Source organism: Megascapheus bottae, chromosome 28, assembly GCF_031878675.1.
Source record: "Megascapheus bottae isolate mThoBot1 chromosome 28, mThoBot2.hap1, whole genome shotgun sequence".
Taxonomy (NCBI): Eukaryota; Metazoa; Chordata; class Mammalia; order Rodentia; family Geomyidae; genus Megascapheus; species Megascapheus bottae.
In genome coordinates this window covers 5,156,407-5,178,512 of record NC_143536.1, presented here as the reverse complement: position 1 = coordinate 5,178,512, position 22,106 = coordinate 5,156,407, and the positions used below count along the sequence as shown (strand labels likewise).

At 58.0% G+C, this 22,106-nt stretch overlaps 2 protein-coding genes across 2 annotated transcripts; one reads left to right on the top strand and one right to left on the bottom strand.

Moving 5' to 3' along the window:
• Positions 1 to 4,171: 4,171 nt before the first annotated feature.
• Sds (serine dehydratase) lies at positions 4,172 to 9,892 on the top strand. Its single transcript, XM_090320148.1, has 8 exons — positions 4,172 to 4,235; positions 5,262 to 5,489; positions 5,743 to 5,782; positions 6,012 to 6,151; positions 6,363 to 6,454; positions 6,801 to 7,028; positions 8,642 to 8,766; positions 9,328 to 9,892. The coding sequence occupies exons 2-8, from the start codon at positions 5,337 to 5,339 to the stop codon at positions 9,534 to 9,536; spliced, it is 987 nt and encodes a 328-aa protein (XP_090176274.1). The 5' UTR covers positions 4,172 to 4,235; positions 5,262 to 5,336; the 3' UTR covers positions 9,537 to 9,892.
• A 653-nt stretch (positions 9,893 to 10,545) lies between these two features.
• Positions 10,546 to 21,793, bottom strand: Plbd2 (phospholipase B domain containing 2). Its single transcript, XM_090320147.1, has 12 exons — positions 21,474 to 21,793; positions 18,922 to 19,015; positions 17,641 to 17,799; positions 16,640 to 16,740; positions 16,252 to 16,466; positions 14,853 to 14,950; positions 13,302 to 13,462; positions 12,732 to 12,827; positions 12,534 to 12,605; positions 11,886 to 12,038; positions 11,404 to 11,566; positions 10,546 to 11,303 (listed from the first exon to the last, which is right to left on the bottom strand). The coding sequence occupies exons 1-12, from the start codon at positions 21,764 to 21,766 to the stop codon at positions 11,109 to 11,111; spliced, it is 1,800 nt and encodes a 599-aa protein (XP_090176273.1). The 5' UTR covers positions 21,767 to 21,793; the 3' UTR covers positions 10,546 to 11,108.
• Between the last annotated feature and the right edge of the window lie 313 nt (positions 21,794 to 22,106).

Sequence of the window (22,106 nt, the reverse complement as noted above, 5' to 3'; positions counted from 1 at the left end):
AGGAGGCTGAGATCTGAGGATCGTGGCTCAAAGCCAGCCTGGGCACTAAAGACCATGAGACTCTTTTCTCCAATTAATCACTAGAAAATGGGAAGTGGAACTGAGGCTCAAGAGGTAGGGTGGTTGCCTTGAGCTGAAGACCTCAGGTCCAGAGTTCAAGCCGCATAATCCAAGCAAGCAAGCAAGCAAGAGAGAGAGAGAGAGAGAAAGAAAAAAGAAAAGAAAGAAAGAAGAGATGGTAGAGATACAGGTTAAGCATGATTGCCAAACATTGTTTAGACTCAAATAAATAAAACCAAAAAAGATACATTGGTAAGAAAGCTGTACCCACAATTCACTTTGTCTTGGGGCCTGGCTGCTGGCCCCGTTGGGACTGCTGAGCTCTTCAAGACTGAGAAGCATTCAAAGTTGTGGGGTTCTGTAATTTTTTTAAACTTTTTCTTTGTTTAGGCTTGAATAGCCACAGGTACAAAGTGAGAAGCAGCTGCCATCTTCAAAGCCCAGGTATAGAGACTGTCCAACAAGTGTGGACAAGGTGACAAGAGATGGTGCCATTGCCAGGAAGAGAAGCCAGAGTTTGCACATCTTTGCATGTTGAGCAGTGATTTCCTCACGCTGTCGCCATCAGGCCTAAGTAACACACAGACAGACAGACAAATTCCCAAACAGGAACAGTCAGTACCCAGAACAAACAGAACAGTGCAGAGTACACAGGAATGTAACTTCAGAATCACTCCCACACCCCCAAATAAAAACCTCACCCAGGGCAAACCCAGCAAATAGCCTCAAGAGCCGTTTTTCCTCTGTGGTTTCTCCAGAGCCAAAAATCCCCCAGGCACACCCTGACCCAGCAACCTGATAAAGCATAGCCAGTAAGCCAGGCACTGGTGACTCAAGCCTATAATCCTAGCTACTCGGGGGCTGAGATCTGAGGATCAGAGTTTAAAGCCAGTTTGGGCATAAAAGTCTGTGAGACTCTTATTTGCAATTAAACCTTCAGAAAATGGAGAGTGGCACTGTGGCTCAAGTGATAGATTAGCTTTGAGCTGAAGAGCTCAGGGCAGAGCCCAGACCCAGAGTTCAAGTCTCACTACCAACAAAAACAGCAACAGCAGGCTGGGAGTTTAGCCTAGCGGTAAGAGTGCTTGCCTAGCATGCTTGAAGACCCGGGTTCAATTCCTCGGTACCATATACATAGAAAAAGCCGGAAATGATGCTATGGCTTCAGTGGTAGAGCTCTAGCCGTGAGAAAGTCCAAGGACAGTGCTCAGACCATGGACTGGCAAAAAAAAAAAAAAAAAAAAAAGCAACAACAACAAAACATAACCAATGCACCAGTGCTGTTACAGCCCAGCTCAGTCCAGGGGCACGGTGGGAGCCTGAGGAGCGAGCAGGCTGTGTCCATGGAGATCCTGGGACAGGAGAGAGGAAACTAGGCCTGAAGGAAATGAAGACTTTAGGGACTAGGATTGGTTCATTAGTGAGGTTTATATAAAGTGGTAAGAACAGGGCCCAATCTTTGCAACTTCAGATTGCAAAGCAACTTGAGGGCCAGGGCAAGGCCCAGTGCCAGAGAGCCTGGATGTAGGTTCAGTCTAGGTTCCAGCCCCGCCTCAACCTAGCAAGACCTGACAGCTTAGAGCGGAAAGCTGAGAGCCAGTTCAGAGCCTGTCCAGCCAGAAAAGTCCCAGAGACTTGAATCTCCAATGAACCACTCCAAAAAAGCCAGAAAGTGGTGCTGAGGCTCAAATGGTAGAGCTCTAGCCTTGAGAAAGCCCAAGGACAGTGCTCAGGCCCTGAGTTCAAGCCCAGGACTGGAAAACAAACAAACAAACAAACAAACAAACAAACAGCTAGGGACATGGCTCAAGCTTCAGAGTACCTGCCTGCCTGCCTGCCTGCCTGCCCGGCAAGCATAAAGCCCCAAGTTCAAACCCCAGTATCAACAATAAATACATGAACAGATAAGAAATCTTCGTGGACTTTGTGGTCTGAGGTCTCATCCTGCTGCAAACGCTTTGATTTTTCCAGTGATGGGGTGTGGACACACCTCCGCCAGGAAATCTGACTGGTCACCTCCTCTCCTCCTGCGTTTCTAAGAGACGCTGGCTGACCCCAGGCCCGGGCTCATGTGTTCTGGGTCCTGACTGTGTCTGGTTTTACATATCCTGGCACACAGAGAGGCTGTTTGTCACCCAGGGAGTGACGCAAATCTGGGAGCGCCGACACGGACAACACTGGGGCTGTGCAAACTGATCGGCTTGGTCTTTACCAAATTGAACGCCAGCACCGTGCCAGGGGCGTGAAAAAGAAGGCAGCAAAATGCTGTGGTCTGACCTTGAGCCCCAAACCACTCACTCAGCCCTATGCTTTCCTGCCAGGAATGGCTCTGAACTGAGATCCTCACATCTCAGCCTCTTGAGTAGCTGGCAAAAACAGGTGGGAGTCACCGCCTCCCAGCTGCTTTAGCATGTAGGTGACAGCTTAACTCCCAGGAGGAGGGACTGTCCAGTCCCTGCTGGAAGAACGGATGTGTGTCCGCCTCTCAGCCTGGGCGGTTGTGCAGCTGCATGCCTACCTTGCTTGGTTGGCTATTTAGGTTTTTCTTTTTTCTTCCCTCCCTCCTTCCCTCTCTTCCTTTCTTTCTTCCCTCCCTCAACCCTGTGAAAGTGTGACTTGAACTCAGTGCCTTGGGATTCTTTATTTTTCTCAGATACGCATTGTGTGCCAGAATCTGTGCAAGCACCTGGGTCCAGCAGTGACAGAACAAACCAGGGTGCCCCCTCTTGGAGCTTAGTCAAGTGGTGGGGGTTGGGACAGGGCCCCGGCAGAAACACTGGACAGAGAGGTCGACGACGGTGGGGAGGATTCGGAGGGAGAGGGCCTCCACAGTGAAGGTGACATTCTAATCTAAGGCAAGGCCGTGTGGACAAGACTTCCAGGGGTATCTGAGGAAAGGGCAGACAAGGTGACCTGGGACCCAGCCGGCTGGGACCTGAGGACCCCACGTGGCACACATAGGGATGGCCGAGTCCACAAGGAACACCTGGATGCCATGCTGTCCCTGCTCTGCTACCTCAGGTCCCCCACATTGGGGATGTCCTCGGGCAGGCCCGGGACAGTATGTCCTGCCCACAGGGACAGCTGTGCCAGCTGCTTGTGCCCTAGCTGCCCTCCACCTCATCAATATTCCTGACCTGGCCAGGATGACAAGGAAGCTCTGTGGTGGGGCCAGGGAGAGAGGCAGCCTGGTGTGCATGTGTAGGTGCGTGCGTCTGTGCATGGCGTGCAGACGTGCTCTCTGTGTTCTGCACGCAGCCAAGCGTGGACAGGAGGTTTGGTGTGGGGCAGGCAGGTTTGGTTTTTTTCTTCTCATTTTTCTTGTTCTCTTTTGGTGATCCTGGGGTTTGAACTCAGAACCTGGGTTCCTGCTAAGCAAGCTCCACCCACTTGAGCCTTGTCCCGAGCCTTTTAAAATTCATTTTTCAAGTGATATCTCTTGCTATGTTTGCTCAGCTGGCCTGGAACCTTCATCCTCAGCCACCACCTCTGTCTCCCAGAGTTGGGATGACAGGCCACCCCACCCAGCCCTCAGTTTCTCACTCTGTGATTGTTACTGTGCCCACTACTGTCCTGGGCCACTTGCTGAGGGAGGGCTCTGTGGCCATTACCCATGCTGCTTGATTATTATTTCTTTTTCTCTTTTGGAGACAGGGTCTGGCCATGCCACCCAGCCTGGCTTGGGACATGCAGTCCTTCTACTTGAGCCTCTTTGGGTGCTGGCTAGCATTCCAGACATATGCCACCTCACTCCACCATACTGATGGTTTGGGGGGCATCTACTACATGCCAAGCACAGATCGGTGAGGTTAAAGGTCTCTCAGGATCCCATGCCATCCAAAAGAGCCTGGGGTAGCTGGTGACGTTACAATCTCAAATGAGGAAATGGAGGGTGGGAGGAGATGGGGGTTGAGGCCACTGGGGGACCCCCGGGGCAGGCTAGCCCTCCCTCCCTTTAGGGAAGCCCCAGCAGCCTAGGGGTGTGGTCTGGACTGGGGTGTGGTCTTGTGGGCGTGGCTTCACAGGAGGGGCGGTCCTGTGATCCCATTGGCTGCCTGGAGGCTCTGGGGAGATAAAGCCAGAGCAGAGCACTCTGCAGTCTGTGCTCTATCTTCCCCTCTGCACGGACCAGTGACCACCTACCCAATCCAGTGGCTTTTTACTGCTTCTGTCCGGTAAGTGGCCCGGCCCTCACCTAACCCCCTGACTGGCTGGAGTCTCTGTGGTGAGATCCCTGGGCTTTCCACACCCAGTGGTCATGACTGGATGCCGGGGCTGGGATACATCCTATAGGAACCGAACGTTATTGCTAACAGATTTGGGGGAGCGTTTTGGTTTTGTTTTTATTCTGTGCCAGTCCTGAGGTTTGCCTTCAGGGCCTGGGCGCTGTAACTGAACTGTTCTGCTCAAGTCTAGTGCTCTTCCACTTGAGCCACTGCTGGCTGGCTTTCTGGTGGTTCATTAGAGATAAAAGTCCCATGGAATTTCCTGGCCTGGCTGGCTTCAAACTTCAATCCTCAGATCTCAGCCTTCTGAGTAGCGGGGAGCCCCTGTTGTAAAGTGCCCACATTTCTGACTCACAGTCAGGGCATCCATCTACCTGAAAGGAGGTGACCTGTCTGGGATCTGAGTTAACTCAGGCAATTGTGGGGGTGATAGTAGTGGGATGTGCTGAGGCGGATAGGGGTGGCCACAGCCCGCCCCCCTTTTCTAACTACTGAGAATGTCTAGCCAGCTGTCTGGAGTCTACCTTAAACCAAGAGTGCCCAGGTCCAGGGCAGCCTAATGGTAGAGTGCTCGATTGCCTAGAATGCATGAAACCCGGGATTCCATTCCCTGGTACCACAGACATACACAAAAGCCACAAGTGGTGCTGTGGCTCAAGTGGTAGAGTGCTAGCCTTGAGAAAAAAAGGTGTCCAAGGACAGTGCCCAGGCCCTGAGTTCAAGCCTCAGGACTGGCAAAAAAAAAAAAACAAAAAACGGAGGTGCTGGCTCCGAGTTTCTGGGAGGGCACAGATCTGGAGGGAGCCTGTGCTCTGAGCACACCGCCCGAGTCCCCCAAACCGCACCCCACTTTGCAGACCTGGGGAGCTGAAGCAGAGGACAGATTGCCTGCTCACAGCCCAATATGCACAAGTGACCTGACTGAGGTTTCAAGTCTCGGGTCACTGTAGCGCCTCTGAACTTTTCTTACCACAGCTCATCCAACCCCAGGACAGCCGCCAGCACCCAGCCAGCACTCCTGACCCTCCCCTCCTGCCCGACCCCCCAGCAATGGCGTCCACGGAGCCCCTGCACGTGCAGAGCCCCGTCCGCGACAGCATGACCCTGTCCAAGGTGGCCGGCGCCAGAGTCTACCTCAAGATGGACAGCTCCCAGCCTTCCGGCTCCTTCAAGATCCGAGGCATTGGACACTTCTGCAAGACGGTACAGGCCGGGCTGGCACCCCTGGGGGGGGGGCGGGGAAAGCCGTCTTTCCTCCCAAGGAGCCAGGGAAGATGACACCCATCTGCCACCCTAGCCCACAGGAGGACAAGGCAGGGAGACCTACCTGGCTGGCTCCAAAACAGACTCAAAGGGGTGCCACCGGGCTGTGAGGACAAGCGCCCACACTAGTTAAGGGGTGAAGGCTAAGCCTGCAGTGGGCGGGTGGCCCTCATTCCTGCTCTTGTCTCCACAGTGGGCTGGACAAGGCTGTGAGCGTTTCGTCTGCTCCTCTGGTAAGTGATCAGCTTCCCTGTGTCCTCGCTGTGTGTCCAGGGGCCAGGCCTGTCACCTCTCTGCGCCCTGATTTCAGCTGTTACACACATCTGCCCGTCGTCTCTACGCTGACTTCTAGGACAAGGCCTCCTGGGAGGAGGGAGAGGCCAGAGCTCTAAGTGTGGGGTGACCTGGCCAGGGGGGAGTCATGTCCCTCCCACACTGATGCATCCATCCCCCCACACACAGCGGGCAACGCAGGCTTGGCGGCCGCCTATGCTGCCAGGAAACTAGGCATCCCTGCCACCATTGTTGTGCCCAGTACCACACCCGAGCTCACCGTGGAGAAGCTCAAGAGCGAAGGTGCCACGGTCGAGGTGGTGGGGGAGGTGAGTGCCAACCCAGGTGGAGGCCCCGCCCACTGCTCGGCCCCGCCCACTGCTCAGCCCCGCCCATTGGTCAGCCCCGCCCATTGGTCAGGCCTGCCCGACCCAGCCCAGGGGTACCTGGGAGCTGACAGGCCCCCACAACTCAGCTCCACCCCCGAGCACCTGGGGCAGACAGGGTCCCCACCACCGCCCCTGTCCTGTTGTCCCACAGACCCTGGTGGAGGCCTTTGACCTGGCCAAGGCCCTGGTAAAGAACAACCCCGGCTGGGTTTTCGTGCCCCCCTTTGACGACCCCCTCATCTGGTGAGTGGATCTCCAGGTTCTCTGGTGTGGGGAACCTGGGTATCTGTCTTACACAGACACATACACAGCTCCACGGAAGTGTGCCTTTCAGCCATCATCTCCCCTAGCCACCAGCTCAAGGGTGTCACCGCCCGGTGGTGTCACCTCCTGGCACCACTGGAGGCCACATTGTAGGCAGCTTCAGTGGCCAGGCCAGGGGACAGGTGGGGCAGGGGGGTTAGTCCAAGATGCATTGGCTGCCTCAGATGGGTTGAGTCCAACCCAGGTTGTCATCCAGTGGGGTGTCAGCTCTGACCCACCCCCACTTCTCCTGACCTCACCCTCTCCCCTCACTCCCCCCCCCCAGGGAAGGTCACATGTCCATCGTCAAGGAGCTGAAAGAGGCACTGAGCACAAAGCCAGGGGCCATCGTGCTGTCCGTGGGGGGCGGGGGGCTGCTGTGCGGAGTGGTCCAGGGGCTGCAGGAGGTGGGCTGGAGAGACGTGCCCATCATCGCCATGGAAACCTTCGGTGCCCACAGCTTCCACGCAGCCACCAGAGCGGGCAAGCTGGTCTCCTTGCCTGAGATCACCAGGTGAGCAGCGGGGGTCTCCTGATCCACAGTGCTCGTGCTAGCCCCGTTCTACAGGAAAGCCGAGGGAGGCTGTGGGTGTTTGTGCATGGGCTGGCTGGGACTCTGTGCCAGCCATGTTACACGTTCTTATGTGAAGCGTGTGTGTGTGTGTGTGTGTGTGTGTGAGTGTGTCCTGGGGCTTGAACTCAGGATCTGGGCACTGTCCCTTAGCTTTTTGTCACAACGCTTGCCCTCTCCCACTTAAGCCATATCTCTGCTTCTGGCTATTTGATGGTAAATTGGAGATAAGAGTCTCACCGACTTATCTACCAGGGCTGGCTTCGAACCACAATCATCAGATCTTGGTCTCTTGGGTATCTTGGGACCACACGTGTGGTCCAGAGGCACTTGCCTATATTAATCATTTCTAGAAGTCAGGGTTTACCCACCCCACTAATCTGCCAACCAATTATTGAGCCCCTGACTTGTGCAAGACACTGGCTGATCTTGGAGAGAGTTGACAAATATCCATTGCTCTTGCTCCCAGAGCGTTCATATTCCAGCACCCAACATTTGTTCCACTGACCTTAGCGTTGGGGTTCAGTACCGCAAGTGAACTTTAGTTTTCTATGGGAATCTGGAGGTGGGCACTTCAAGGACAAGCCTATGTCAGACACTGGGTTCCTGGAATTCTTGACACACCATTCTGCATCCAAAATTGCTGCCTAAGTGCCAGCTACCACACCCACCCTCCATCTGGTGGGAAAGAGGAACCAAAAGCAGAAAGCCTTAAAGACAATCTGCAGCTAGCCTTTGACTATAACTAGGTTCCACCCCGGGAGACTCATCCTAGAAAAAAAAATGCACCTCACTTAACACAGCCCTCTTCTATGGAGTTGTTGCTTGTCTGTGAGTACACAGCTGGGATGGAGTCACATTTGATTGCTGCTCCCCAACCCCTGCCCATCAGTGGGAGACAGCCTTGCACCCCAATCAACAGCCAGGGGTGAGTCCCAAGTTCCAAATTCAAAGCACACTGTCACTTCCACATGATCATAAGGTTGAAAAACATGCTGAACTCTACTTCTTCCTGTCCCTCAGTGGCCAGAACTTAGGTTATGTGGTCACACCTAGCTGCAAGAGAACCTGGGAAAGTGTCTTGGTGCAGTGCAGTTAGAATTCCTGCAGTGAACAAGAGTTCTCTGCCCCAGAAAGGCAAGAGCTTCCTCTAGATTTCTGAGCCTGGCAGCTTCTAAGCTGGCCTCTGTCCCCTGTGGGGACAGAAGTGGTTATTGTGGAGATTTCCCACACACCCTGCCTCAGTTTCCTTCATACAAATCCAGGCAATTAATATCAGCAAAAATTGTCATGAATGACATTATGCCCACGGAAGACTTCATACCTTCAGGCCTTTCCTGAAGGACTCGTGGTGCTTGTTTTGGTGGGAAGTGGGGAGGAAGGGAGCCATGGCACTGAGGAGGTGGCCATATTTCGGAGCCTGGAAGGCCAGGCAGAGAGGGGCAGAGGTTTTCTCTCACATGCACCTCTTTCTCTCCTCCCTGTCCCCATCTCTGCCTCCTTCCCCTCTCGTCTGCTCCCTCCCCTGTTCCCACCCTTGTCCCCACCTCTTCCAGTGTCGCCAAGGCTCTGGGTGTGACGACTGTGGGGGCACAGGCTCTGAAGGTGTTTCAGGAACACCCCATTTTCTCTGAGGTGGTCTCGGATCAGGAGGCTGTGGCCGCCATTGAGAAGTTTGTGGGTACGTGCCAAGGGATCCTGCTCACTCCAGTTTTGCCTCTTATTCCTGCCTAGAATGTGTCCTTTCTCTTAGTACAACACAGTGAGAAAACAAACACAGAAATGCTACCTGCAAGGAAGTAACGGTGACAATAGGGACTAAAATGTGGAGTCCCCAGCTTTCTAGTAACTATGGTAAAAGAGGAAAGGGTGGGCTCAGAGGAGCCACTAACACCTCTCTGTAGGTTCAGCCTGGGACAGGGACTGGAGGGGAGGGGGGAGCCCTGGGCTGCTGCCACTTCATTCTCCTGACCCTGTAAGCAATCTGGCTACTCCGCGCTTCAGGGCAACCATTTTATACCTGTGAAGACACAGGAGGAAACCTAGACCTTGGCTCAGGCTTAGACAGTCTACCCAATGTGATCAGGAGAGGTTTGGGCTGAGACTTGGGTCTGTGGCCAGAGCTGGGCTGATTGGTTCATGTCTCCCAAGGTCTGCAAATGGCCTGATCTGATTGGTCCATGACCCCCAAGCTCCACCAATAGCCTTACAGTGCCCGGCCACCCCTGTTCCCTCCCTGCAGACGATGAGAAGACGCTGGTGGAGCCCGCCTGCGGGGCCGCCCTGGCCGCCGTCTACAGCCGCGTGGTGAAGAAGCTGCAGACAGCGGGGAAGCTCCCGGTGCCCCTGTCATCCCTGGTGGTCATCGTCTGTGGGGGCAGCAACATCAGCCTGGCCCAGCTGCGGGCCCTCCAGACGCAGCTGGGCATGGCGAATGGGCCGCCCCAGTGAGCTCAGCCATCCCGGCTCTTTTGGGATTGTGAGCAGCGCTGGGCCGGGCAGTCACCACCCCCCCCCCAAGGCGCTGACTGAGTATCACGGGTGACTGTCCTCAGCCACCCAAGGGTGGCAGCTGCTCAGAGTGGCACGCCAGGCCCCTGGCAGGGACCCAGATCTCCGCAGCAGGTGAGCCACCTGGGCTTTCTGCAGAGCCCAGCCGGGAGGCAGGCACTTTACAGCCCGGTATGTATCGGGAGCCCGCCTTCTTCCCAGAGATCCAGCTTGGCTCTACCATTTTTCTAATGTGCACTTTTTCAGTGAAAAGGATGAATACATATTTATTTAAAAAAAAAATCTCGGGCGCGCATTGATGGCTCGCACCTGTCATCCTAGCAGCTCAGGAGGCTGAGATCTGAGGATCCCAACTTGACACCAGCCTGGACAGTCCACGAGGCTCCTCTCATTCATCAGCGAAAGGCTGGGCTACAGGGATATGGCTCGCATGGTAGAGCACCAGCCAGGTTAGGGCCCTGAGCTCAAGCTTGGTAACGCGTGTGCACACACACACACAGAGGACATCCTCATTGAAGCCCCATTTTGCACATGAGGCCACCAAGACAATAAGAGCTTGGGTCTACACCTAGTGAGTGACAGGACTTGAACCCATGTCTGGGGCTCCAGGCTGGGCTGGATGCTTTCCACCCCCCAAGCACAGGGGGTGCACGGAAGGCCACTAGGAAGGGGTCACTCTGTGACGGGCTACAGCCTACAGAAGGGCCTGTGAGGGGCCTGGCGGTTACCAAGGCCCTACAGCAGGCCCTAGATGCTCAATAAACACATAGGGTGGGTGGGTGGACGGTAGATGGACTAATGGGTTGCTGGGCAGGGGAGTTATCACAAATGTACAGTGGGTGGGTTGGCCTGGGGACAGACAAGTGGAGAGCTGTCTGTCAGTGGAAGATCTAGCTGTGGCTGCACAAGAGACAGGCCCACCCCTTCCACAACCCAAGAAACAGCCCAGTCACAGCCTCTCATGTTTAATGGCGTCACAGCCTGCGGGTTGGCTCCTGCAGTGGGGAGCTGCGGCAGTGCCCAGAGCCCACGGGAAGGCACAGGCAGGGGTGGGGCAGACTGGAGTATGGAGCGGCGCGTCCACTAGCCCTGCAGGGAAAAGACACTGAGGGCCTGATACTTTGGTTTGTGTGTGTTGTCAAAGCTTCTGTGCCCAGACAGAGGGACCTGGCAGGGCTGCACCCTGAGGGGGAGGCCCTAGCCTGGGCCAGGAGCAACCAGAGACCACACCCAGGTCCCAGGAGGGTGCTCAGCACCCAGGGAACCCCCAGGAATCAGAGGGGAGGAGTCCTGGGGCTGGAGCGTGTGTGAAGATGGGCTCAGAGATGGCAGAGACAGAGAAATGGGAGAGAGAGCAATGGAGGGTGAGCTATGGAGGCAGGAAGGAGGCTAGACAGGCAGAGGAGGCTGGCTCTAGCGCCCTCCACTTGAGGGGGGACTGTGAGGACAGTCTGCACCCCGCAGGGTTGGCATGTCGTTCCGGGAGGAGACCACTGGTGAGGTCAGGGCCCCTCAGGGGGCGGGGCCAGCCTTCTGGAATGGGCCCCACAGGATCTCCACAGGAGAGAACTTCCAGAGGTCCGGCTGGCCCATGTGCAGCATGTCCGGGAAGGGTGAGGCACTCCACTGGAACGGGGGCACCTGGTCCCACGTGGGGCCACTGACGGCCAGCAGCCCCAGGGCCTTGGCTAGTGACATGCTAGTGACCTGGGGGCAGAGGACAGGTGGATGAGACCTGGGGGGGCCTGGCCCACCGTACCCTAAGGCCCTCCCGTGAGCCCCGCGCCCTGCAGCCGCCGTGGGCCACCTTCACGTCGATGCCCCCGTGAGAGCGTTGCTGTAGTGCCTGGAACGGGTAGGAGCCGTTGGCAGGGTTGAGGTCGGAGCGGGCGGAGATGGCATTCTCCCCATTGGGCTTGGGGTCACAGGCCTCACACAGCGACAGGGGGTCGTGGAGGAAGTCATTGTACCTGGTGAAGGAGGTGACAGCCTCAAGGCCACTGCCCCTGGCTTCCCCAACCAGTCTCCGTCTGGGTCTTCCTCAGGAGGGGCCTCGGGTTGCACCCCACGCCGGGTGAGGCACCCTGCTCTGTCCCTCCACAACACTTCTGGGGACTCTGGTGGCCCTGGCCACACATCCACATCCACACGATCCCTCCACTGCCTGTGAAGTGGGGGCTCCCCCAGGATGGCGGGGAGCAGCACGGGGCCTGCACGGGGTCCCCAGTGCAGGCAGCCTGGCCGCTATGCTGCTTTCTGGTCAGGACGCCGAGGCAGGACGGGGCCCACCTCATCAGCCGGAGCATGGATTCCATGTCATGCACCAGCGAGTGGTTACGCCTGAAGATCTGGGCGCGGGGGCTCTTGTTGTAGGAGAACCAGTCCCCGTACTGGGCCACCAGCTCCTGCAGCCCGCTGGCGTTGAACACAGCCTCGAAGGATCTGTGGGACAGAGCTGGTCAGCAGGACCCAGATCAAGGCCCTGGCCTGCCAGAGGCCAGGAGCGCCGAGGGGTGGTGACAGCACAGCATTGTCACTCACACCATGACACCGGGCAGCAGGGATGGCTGAGCTTGGCTCCAGAGCCCACCGCACCCAGGTTCAAACCCCAGCCTCCTGTGATTCCACCAGAAAGGAAGCAGTGGGCACCAAGGCAGCCAAGCCAACATCCGCTGGGAAAGTGGCGGGCTGTCCAATCCACCCCCGACTCTCCCACCCCAGGGCCAGAACTGGAGGCCACAGCCTGCGCTCCCAGGCACAGGGCCTCTGGGAAGCACTGCCGGGGACCCCTGGCAAAAACCTGGTGTGGAACCAGCCCAAGCAGAGTGAGCATGAGAGGCCTGGAGTTCAAGCCCAGTACTAGAAAAACAGGAGGGAACCCTGTACCCCAAGAAGAAAGGGCAGCCTGGGGAGCAGGGGAGGAGGGGCAGCACGTACGGAATGTTGTAGCTGGCCCAGTAGGTCGTGTTGTAGAGCTCCTGGGTCTTGTCAGCCGTCACCACCATGCCCCTGGGAGCAGAGGGCTCGGTGAGCCGGGCCCATGCAGGAGGGGGGACTGGGCGACTGCCGGGCCCTCCCTGCCCCTCTCCCAGGAGGTTGGGTCCCCTGGGCAGAGCCCACCCAGCGGCCACTCACGGGATCTGCTCCAAGACGGTGAGCACCCCGCTGGCCAGACTGGGCGCTCCCGGGATGAACACATTGTAGTCCACGACCATCCACTGGTTATTATACCTGCGGTGCAGGGTGAGGCCTCAGGAGAGCCAGGCCGCTGCCCGGCCAGCCCGGCGCTCGCTCGGCTGAGTCCCCGCAGCGGTGGCCCAGGAAGGCCCGGCCAACACCCCGGCAACATGCATCCCAGCCAGGTGCCCACGCTGCTGGCTTGGCATTCCGTGGCTCCCCAGCATGGGTCAGCAGAGGGGTCCTCGACCCACACAACGAGTCCCAGGGTCTCAGAGACCCCGAGTCACAAGCCTGCTATTCCCATCATCATTGTCGTCATTGTCGTCATGATGGTTCCCCCTCCTCCTCTTTCCTCCGCTTCCTCCTCCTCCTCCCCCCATAGTCCTCCAGCCAAACCTAATCTTCCACCCACCCTTTAAACAGGACGGGAAAGCCCTTTTCCCTGGCTCCTGGGTCTGAATGCTAAGGACTCTGCCCCAGGCCAGGCCGCTGATCCACTCACGTGTCCACTCACTGCCCACTCACGTGCCACTGTTGAACCTCTTGAAGGTGTCCGCCCAGGAGTCCCCATCCACAGCCAGGCGGTTGGCCACGAGGTTTCGCACCCACTCCAGCACACAGCCCTCGGGCTGCACGTACTTCCACAGGGTGGGGTTCTTGTTGCCAATGGTGGTTTCCAGGGTGACCTGGGGGGGAGGGAGGGGTGCTGTCGCTGAGTGTGGAGAGGCTGGTTCACTCTCCATTCAGTGCCGGCACTGTGGCTACTCGGGAGGCTGAGATCTGAGGAGCGCAGTGTGAAGCCAGCCAGCTGGGGTAGATGTTTCTGAGAAACTTTTCTTTTTCTTTCCTTTTTTTTTTTCTTGCCAGTCCTGTGGCTTGAACTCAGGGCCCGGCATTTTCCTTGAACACTTTTTGCTCAAGGTTAGCACTCTGCCACATGAGCTACAGCGCCACTTCTGGCTTTTTCTGTGTATGCGGTACCGAGGAATCAAACCCAGGGCTTCACGCATGCTAGGCAAGCACTTTACCACGGGGCCACGCTCCTAGCCCTGAGAGACTCTTATCTCCAATGAGCCAGCCAAAGCCAAAACTGGAGGTATAATTGAAGTGGCAGAGGACCAGCCTTGAGCAAAAAAGGTAAGGGATAGCCTTTGAGTTTAAGAACTAGTACTGGAACAACAACAGCAAAGAAAGTGGGAGAGTATCCTGATCAGAGCATATAAAATTATTCCAAGCCACAAATGTCTACACTTCTTGGAGTACAGACTGCTCATCAAAGTAATGAGACTGGCTGTCCTTCCAGCTGTCTCCAACTTCCGGTCAGCTCTGCCTACCTCTGAACAGCCTTGGGGGCTGGGAACCAGGAGACCCACTCCCCCAAAGCCACATGCTTTGAAGTTGGCAAAAAAAAAACCAAGAGGGAGGCCCTGCCCAAGGGGAGCCCCTGGGACTGCCCCATTCCCCAGCAAGCCCTTTACCCTCACGCCCAGCCTTGGGGAAAAGCTACAGAAAAGAGAAGAGAGCCACAGCCCTCCACCAGTCCCTGTGCAGAGGACGTTTTGAGAAGCCAGCTGTGTCTCCTGGCAGCACCGCCTTGGGGCCCTGGGCCACAGGGCGCCAGCCTCCTCTGAGGGTGCCAAGAACACATTTCTAAACAAACCTGGAGCCTGCCAGGGTAAGCGGTGGAAACAGCCCACTGTAAACAGCAGAAGTGGGGCAGCTGAGAGCAAGGACGTGGGTGGGGAGGAGGGGGAGCCTCCCAACACCAGCGGGAGGTCACAGAGGTCAGGGATCCCCCAGGCCACAGCAGGGCTCCCCCCACACACACACAGTGTGGGGATCTCTATTGATCAAGCTCTTGTGGGGACCAGGGCACCCTAGCCAGAAAGGGAGCTGGGACTGTGGTGGCAGACGGCAGCCTCCACCTCCATCCCCCACTGGGCTCTGGTCCTGCACAGCTCCAGCCCTGGACTAAAGCTCACGCTGGCACAGAGTCGCTGGGGTACGGCACAACCCGCGGAGGGGGTGCATCCTAAGGGAGGGGATGCACCCAGGGGAGGAGCTCAAGTGACTCACCAACCCGCTGCCCAGGATGTAGAAGTCGTCGCAGGAGAAGATGGTTCCGGGGTAGGACGAGAAGACCTGCTTGCTGCCAGGGACCAGCTGCTGGTTCTCTGTGGGGAGGGCAGCCAGGAGCTGGTGGTCTCCAGTGGAGACCCAGCACCCACATCTAGCAAGATGAGGTCCCCAGGTGGGAAGGGAGCAGGCCCCAGTGTAAACCCCACTCCATTTGGCGAACAGTGCGCTTCACATAGAAGATGCAGGTGCGTGCGGCCAGGGGTGGCCACGCTGCAATCCCAGCATTGGGATGCTCAGGCAGGAGGATGCAAGTTCCAGGCAAGGATTTGAAAAGGCCCCATCACACACACACACGCACGCACACGCACACGCACACGCACAGACTAGCAGCCGGCTGGGTATAAACAACGACCAGGGCAGCTCTGCAGCTGCACATTTTGTGGACAGTGTCCACAAAGGAAGAAGCCAGGCCCAAGAGCACCGTGGAGGCCATGGAGGCCCTCCTGCCTCCAGGCAGCCACACCAGCCACACCTCAGCGAGCTTTGCTGATCTCAGGCTCCCAGGGCTCTGCCTCGCAAGCTAGTGCTACACTCAGGCGTGGGCAGTGTGCAAGAGTCAAATGTGACTCTTACCATGGGACGCTGTCTGCTAAACATCAGTCCAGAAGCTTCCTGTGTTTGACTCACTGCAGTGGGCAAAGGGCTCTCCCGGGAAGGGGCTGTTCTAGAGGGGGAGCTGGGGTGGGGCAGGCTTGGTGATGGGGGCAGGTCTCCTTCCCCCTGCCCACCACCTCCTGGCATCCTCAGTTTGTAAAGTGGGGTCCAGGATGCACTCCTGGCACTGGGCAGGGGACTCCTGGGGTTGAAGCTGGGCCAGTGGTCACCGTGGCAGGGGCCTCGCCGGAGGTCTGTAGAAACTCGCTCCTGCCTTACTCTGTTGTTTGTAACCATGGCTATCGAGCGGCCTGCCTCCGCCTGTGCGGTGACTCTCTGCTGCCTTCCATACGAGGTGGGGTCTGGCTCTCCCCGATCAGACCTGCGCCTGACCTGCTCGGCCACAGAAAGGGGAGCCTGTCTTACCCGGGTCTCAGAGGCCTTCATGCCCTGCCCAAGTGGCGCAGGCACCAGCCAGGGCTCACCTGCCCTGACATTCTTGTCACCCTATGACACCACTCTGATCAGCCAGCCTGCTGTACGTGTCTGCAGGTGGTCAGCAAGGTCAGCCAAGGCCAGCCAGGCCTGACCCGATGCTCACATGCATGGGAACAACCAACAGCGAGGCTGTGGGTCTGGAGATGAAAGGTCAGGTGGCAATGGCAAGCAGGTATCCCTGGCACAGCTCTGGACTGGCACCCCGCGCCGTGGGACCCGCCACTCTCCTGTGGGGTGCTCACACCTTGGGGGCCCTCCCGGAACTGCAGCCAGTACTTCTTGATGATCCGTAGCATGTTCTGGTAGGAGTTCCAGGTGTTGTGGGCCACCAGCAGGTCACGGTGGCCGGGCAGCAGCTTGACCAGGGCAGAGCAGGAGCCCGAGCCCAGCACGGGCTTGCTGTGGGTCTTGTTCAGGGCGGGCTCCAGGTCTTCCAGGTCCCCCGAGAGCTGCAGCAGGCTGCGAGGCCGGATTCCGGGGTCACGTGCCTGCGGCCCCACACCACCCCAGGCTGAGGCTGTAGGGGCCTGGCTGGCCTGGGGATGCCAGAAACGATGGGGCTGGCATGGGATGGGGTCTCACTGGGTGTGCCGGCCCCTCCCTACCCTGCACACATGGTGGGGGGCACTTACAGGAACCCCAAGGGCTTGATGGTGAAGTTCCCCGAGGGGAAGGCCACTCGGCCTTCGTAGCTGTCCTCCAGGCCCTTCAGCTGCAGGAGGGTGAGCCGCACCTAGGGGTGGGGTGGGGTGAGAACTCTTCCCGGGGCTACCCCTTCTCCCTGAAGGAAGGGGCTCCAGCCTGGCATCCAGCCTAGTGCTGGCCCTTCCATGCCAAGCACTCTCTTACTTCTAGTGGGCCACATCCCCAATATTTGTGCCTACCCATTATCCCTACTGAAGAGCCAAGGTCAAAAGCCACCTCCTCCAGGAAGCCCCCAGTTCCACACTGGTGACTACTGCTGGTCTGAGTTTGTTTTCTAGCCATTACGGCCTGACCTCTCTCTGCAATCCCTGCTCCTCTGGGCATCTAGGAGCCACGACTTCCATGCCTCTCAGAGGCCTGGCACCCAAGCTCCATGCACAGAGGCTGAGGGGAGGGACGTGTTAGTGGAGGGTTGGGGGGATGACAGGCAATCGCGTGGACTTGTGTGCGAGTGGATGAGGGATAGAGGTAGAGGGATAAGATGCAGGGAACAGGCGGAGTGAGCAGCAGTGAGAATCGTGGCCGTGTAACCAGGCACACCAGCTATCTTGCAGAGCTAGATTGGCAGGAAGTCCCCACGTGAGCCCTGGAGATTCTTCCAGGATGCTCATGGTGACTGACTTTTTCACTGAGGATGGAGACGGCAGCCCAAGGGCAAAGTCCCTGGTGGGGCTCAGCAGCACAGCCGGGGAAAGGGCAATAAAATCCACGGGGCTCCAGCTTGGTGTTTTCATTTTGTCCCTTTTCTCTACTCAAACTGTTTCCACCTGCATTTGATATGAGCCAGGTAGGAAGCAATCACTTTGCCATCCAAGAAAAACAGTATGCGACAGACGGGAGGAAGCATGACCAGCAGGAGGGAAGGGACGAGGTGGGTACCAGCTGCCCCAGGAGTGGTACTGGCCCCTGGCAGGGCAGCGGGGCTCACCTGGTGCCAGTAGGTGGAGTTGGTTTGCAGCTCCATCTCCTTCTGCATCCATGCCAGGTTGGCCTCTAGGAAGCCCTTGAGCCTCTCGCAGTAGCCGACCTCATACTCGAAGGGGCCACAGTAGTTTACCACCGTGTTCATCCAGTGCATGTAGATGAGCTGGGGGAGAGGGTGTGATAGAAGTTGGGGGTGGGCCCTGAGGGCACTGGGGCTCATGACAGTCCTCCCTTACCACCGCCTCCTGCAGCTCCCAGCTTGTGTCCCTGACAGGGCCCAAGGCCCGTGGCACCCCGCCCCCCCACCATGTCTAGACTGGATTGCATCCCCTTGGAGCTAAGGGCCGCCAGGCTACCCCAAGGTGTTTTGTGCTCCCTACTCTGTTCTAAGCACTTACAATAGGATAGGAAGACAGCAAGAGCTGGGACACGGTGGCTCATGCCTGTCATCCTAGCTACTCAGGAGGCTGAGATCTGAGGATCGAGGTTCAAAGCCAGCCTGGGCATAAAAGGACCCGAGACTCTTATCTCCAATTAACCTCTAAAACACGGGAAGTGGGGCTTGATTCAAGGGTAGGGCGGTAGCCTTGAGCTGAAGAGCTCAGGGACAACACCCAGGCCAAGTTCAAGACCCATGACCCGCCCCCCCCAATAAAAAAGACAAGAGGGGCTGGGAGTTTGGCCTAGCAGAGGTACCACATACATAGAAAAAAGGTGTAAGTGGTGCTGTGGCTCAAGTGGTGGAGCTCAAGCCTTGAGAAAGCCCAAGGACAGTGCTGAGGCCCTGAGCTCAAGCCCAGGACTGGCAAAAAACAAAGAAGAAGAAGAACAACAACAACAACAAGACATCAAGTCACATGCCAGGCTGTTGGCACTGCCTGCTGGTGCTACGACAAGGCTGAGTCTGAGCTGACAAGTCTGAGCCTCACAGCTCGGCTGGAGAGCTGCTGCTAGCTGCCCAGAGCTGCTCTGACCTGGTTCCACTCTGTCCCCAGAGGCCGCTGGCTCAGAGGGCCATGCTTAGCCCTGACACCACACCCACCATCACCACCTGCCATGTCCCCCCCCCCCCCCCCCCCCGGTCCAGAGCAATGAGACCTTGGACTGGAAGCCCCAGGTCTGTGAAGGAAACAAAACCGAACTTTTCCTTTATTCTATCACTGTGAGGCTGACTGACAGGCCCACTTGCAGGTAAGGAAACTGAGGCAGAGGAACCTGGTGGCTCACGCCTAAACTCCACAGCCCAGGAGTGGGCAGCAGACTTCAGACCCCGCCACGGCCTTACCTCCTCAGACACAGAGGCCTCCACCACGCCGGCTGCGTAGGCCTGCAGGGTGTCACTGTAGGTGCCGTTGGTACCTAGCTCCAGGAAGGCCCACCTGGACAGAAAGAGGACCCGCGGTCAGCCCTCCAGACATGCATCTGCTCAAGGGTGCTGGCTTAAACTGGGCACTGTCCCTGAGCCTCTTTGTGCTTAAGGCTAGCACTCTACCACTTGAGCCACAGTGCCACTCTCTGCTTTTTTTTTCCCTCCTGAGTGGTTTTATTAGTGATAAGAATCTCACAGACTTTCCTGCCCGGGCTGGCTTTGAACCTTGATCCTCAGATTTCAGCCTCCTGAGCAGCTAGGATGACGGATGTGAGCCACCGGTGCCCAGTTATTTCTGTGTAGTCTCAAACTCATGACCTCCTGCATGCCCATCTTGAGAGCTGGGATCACAGGAATGCACCACTATGCCCTGCCTAGGTTCCAGAAATGAACCCCACAACCTGCCGATATCCTCTCCTGGCACTGCCTGACTCACGCAGCCCCAGCAGCCCCTCACTGCAGGCAGGAATTCAGCCCATCTGACAGCACAGGAGGACTTCCAGGTACCGTTATGAAATAAAGATGCTCAGTCCCCAGGCCATGCCCTGTACTGTGGGCCTTGCGGTCCTCACCAATGGCCAGAGCCTTCCCACCCCTTCATCTAGGCCATGTCATATTGGCACCAAAGCCTGGGGAATGGAGTCCCCCGAGGGGGAGGCCAGCATCAGGACCCACGGTCCTCTGTCCAAGCACATAACCTGAATGCAGAGGCAGCCACGCCTGTCATGGTTGACAACAGGTGACAGCCAAAGAAGGGAGGAAGAGAAAGAAGCCAAGTGGTGGCCACAGAATAACCATGTCTGAAAGTATCTCTCCTTTTCTCACACACATGTCTATACTTACACATAAACCTGCATGCATGTCCAGGCCTGCTCATATAAAATTCTAGGTGTATTGCAGTTTTTACTTCCCTGAATATGTACAGAAAATTCTAGAAGCCAGGTGTAGTGACTCACACAGGCTTTTACTTTTCCTACCTCTACCTTTCTAAGTGGCTAGAGTTGGTCTGACACACTTTTTCAGTTCCTCTGTTTTTTGGCTGTGAGCAAGAGAGTCGGGCCAGGCCTGGTGGAGCACGCCTGGACTCCCAGCACTCGAGAGGCTGAGGCAGAAGGAGCTCAACTTTGAGGCAGGTCTGGGACACCTCGGATCACGGTTCTGTCTCAAAAACCAACCAAGCATAAAAGGAGCCCGCTACTTTCCTAGTAGCAACAATGGGAAAGTGAGTGGGCAATAGGGCTGCTCTCGAGTGGGCAGGATGGGGAATCCACAGTTCCCGTGTCCTCTACCCATCCAGACCACAGCAAGGACTCAGGCACCCGTGGAAGACAGCAGTGGCTGGTCTTTCTCCCCCACCCCCAGGGGAGGGGAGGTGTCCTTCCAGGGCCGCTGGACCTCTGCTTGTGTCCTCAGAAAACCCAAGCTGGTGGCACACCTGCCCGCTGACACACACTTGTGTGCGTGGGATTCCAGAAGGCCCTCCAGGAGAGGTTCTCATTCCTGGGGTCCTGTTCCGAGCTGCTGGGTCCCCAGACTTTCCTGAGACCATCCCCTGGTTCACCTGCAGGGGAGGCACCATCCTTACCAGGAGGCGGCTGCATGAGGCCACCTCTTCCGGGCCTAAGCCAGGATCTGAACACATACCTCTGACATCAGCTTGGAACGCTCCCTCCTGCCAACCGCCCCACCACCAGCCCCAGTGTCCCCATCTGAAAACGGAAGGTGTGGACTTCAGTCTCTGCCTTGGGGACCCCTCTCTGCGCCCGTCAACAGCTTTTAGAATATCTACCTGGATGCACTTATTAAACACATGATTTATTGAGCCATTAAAAGCTTTCTGGCTCTTCTTAAAATGTCATCTCTGGGAGATAAATATAGACAGAAGTCAATAAATACATTTCTGCGAGGTCTTTAATGCACCTTCCTAGGGTCAAAAAATATCAGCCTGTCATCCAAGCCACTGCGAGGCTGAGCTCTGAGGAACAGTTCTGAGCTGGCCCAGGCCAGAAAATCCATTGGGACAGCCTTGAGTGAAAAAGCCAAGTCAGGATGGGAGGCCTTAAGTTCAACTCCATGTACTGAGATCCATCTGGGGCTAGGAGGGGGTGGGCGCCACCTGGACAATCGGCAGAGTCGTGTCATCAGCTACCAGGGCAGCAGCGAGTACCTGGGTGACGATGGAAGCCTGGGGACCCTCAGCTTTCCCACAGTCCCGGCGCCCCAGCTTTGGACACGAGGCACACGCAGCCACAAACGGGCCTTGCGGGAGCCTCGGGCCTCTCCGGGACAGACGTTCTGCCACCGCGGGCTGGAAGCCGGGGACCGTCCGCGGGAGTGGGGGGGATGGGGTCCCCCGCGACGGCTCCTCCAGGCCGCGGACCCGGTCCCGTCGCGGGGTTGCAGCCTGGGGAAACTGAGTCCCCGCGAGCCGGGGGCGCGTCCCCCGCGCGGGTCGGGCCAACCCTTACCCGGTCTCGAGGATGGCGTTGGTGAGGTTGGCCCAGGCCACGGCCCCGGGGTGGAGGCCGTCCACCAGGCGCAGCTCCCCCGACGCCGCGTCCACCAGCACCGAGCGGCTGCGGGAGGCGGGCGGCTTCGGCCTGTGGCGCCCCCAGCGGTCCCCCGGGTTCGGGACGGCGCCCGCCAGGCCGCTCGGGGACAGCCCGACCAGCACGGCCAGCGCCAGGGTCCGCACCAGCGCCCGCGACAGCGACCCGGCCGGGTGACCGCCACGGGGCGCGTACGGAGGGGCGGCCGCCATGACCGCGCGGAGCCGCGCCGCAGCCGGGACCACGTGACCGCGCTCCGCCGCGGGGCGGGGCCTGGGGGAGGGTGGGACCTGGGCGGGGCAATGGCCTTCCGGGATGGGCGGGGCCTGGGGGCGGAGAGGCGGGGCCGGGTCGGGGTCTGGGCGGGGCCTGGGGGCGGAGAGGCGGGGCCGGTAGCTGGGCGTGGATTGGGGGCAATGGGCCTTCCGGGGTGGGCGGAGCCTGGGGCGGAGGGCGGGGCCGGGCCGGGGCCTGGAGCTGAGGGGCGGGGCCGGGCCGGGGCCTGGGCGGGGCCTGGGGGCGGAGAGGCGGGGCCGATAGCTGGGCGTGGAT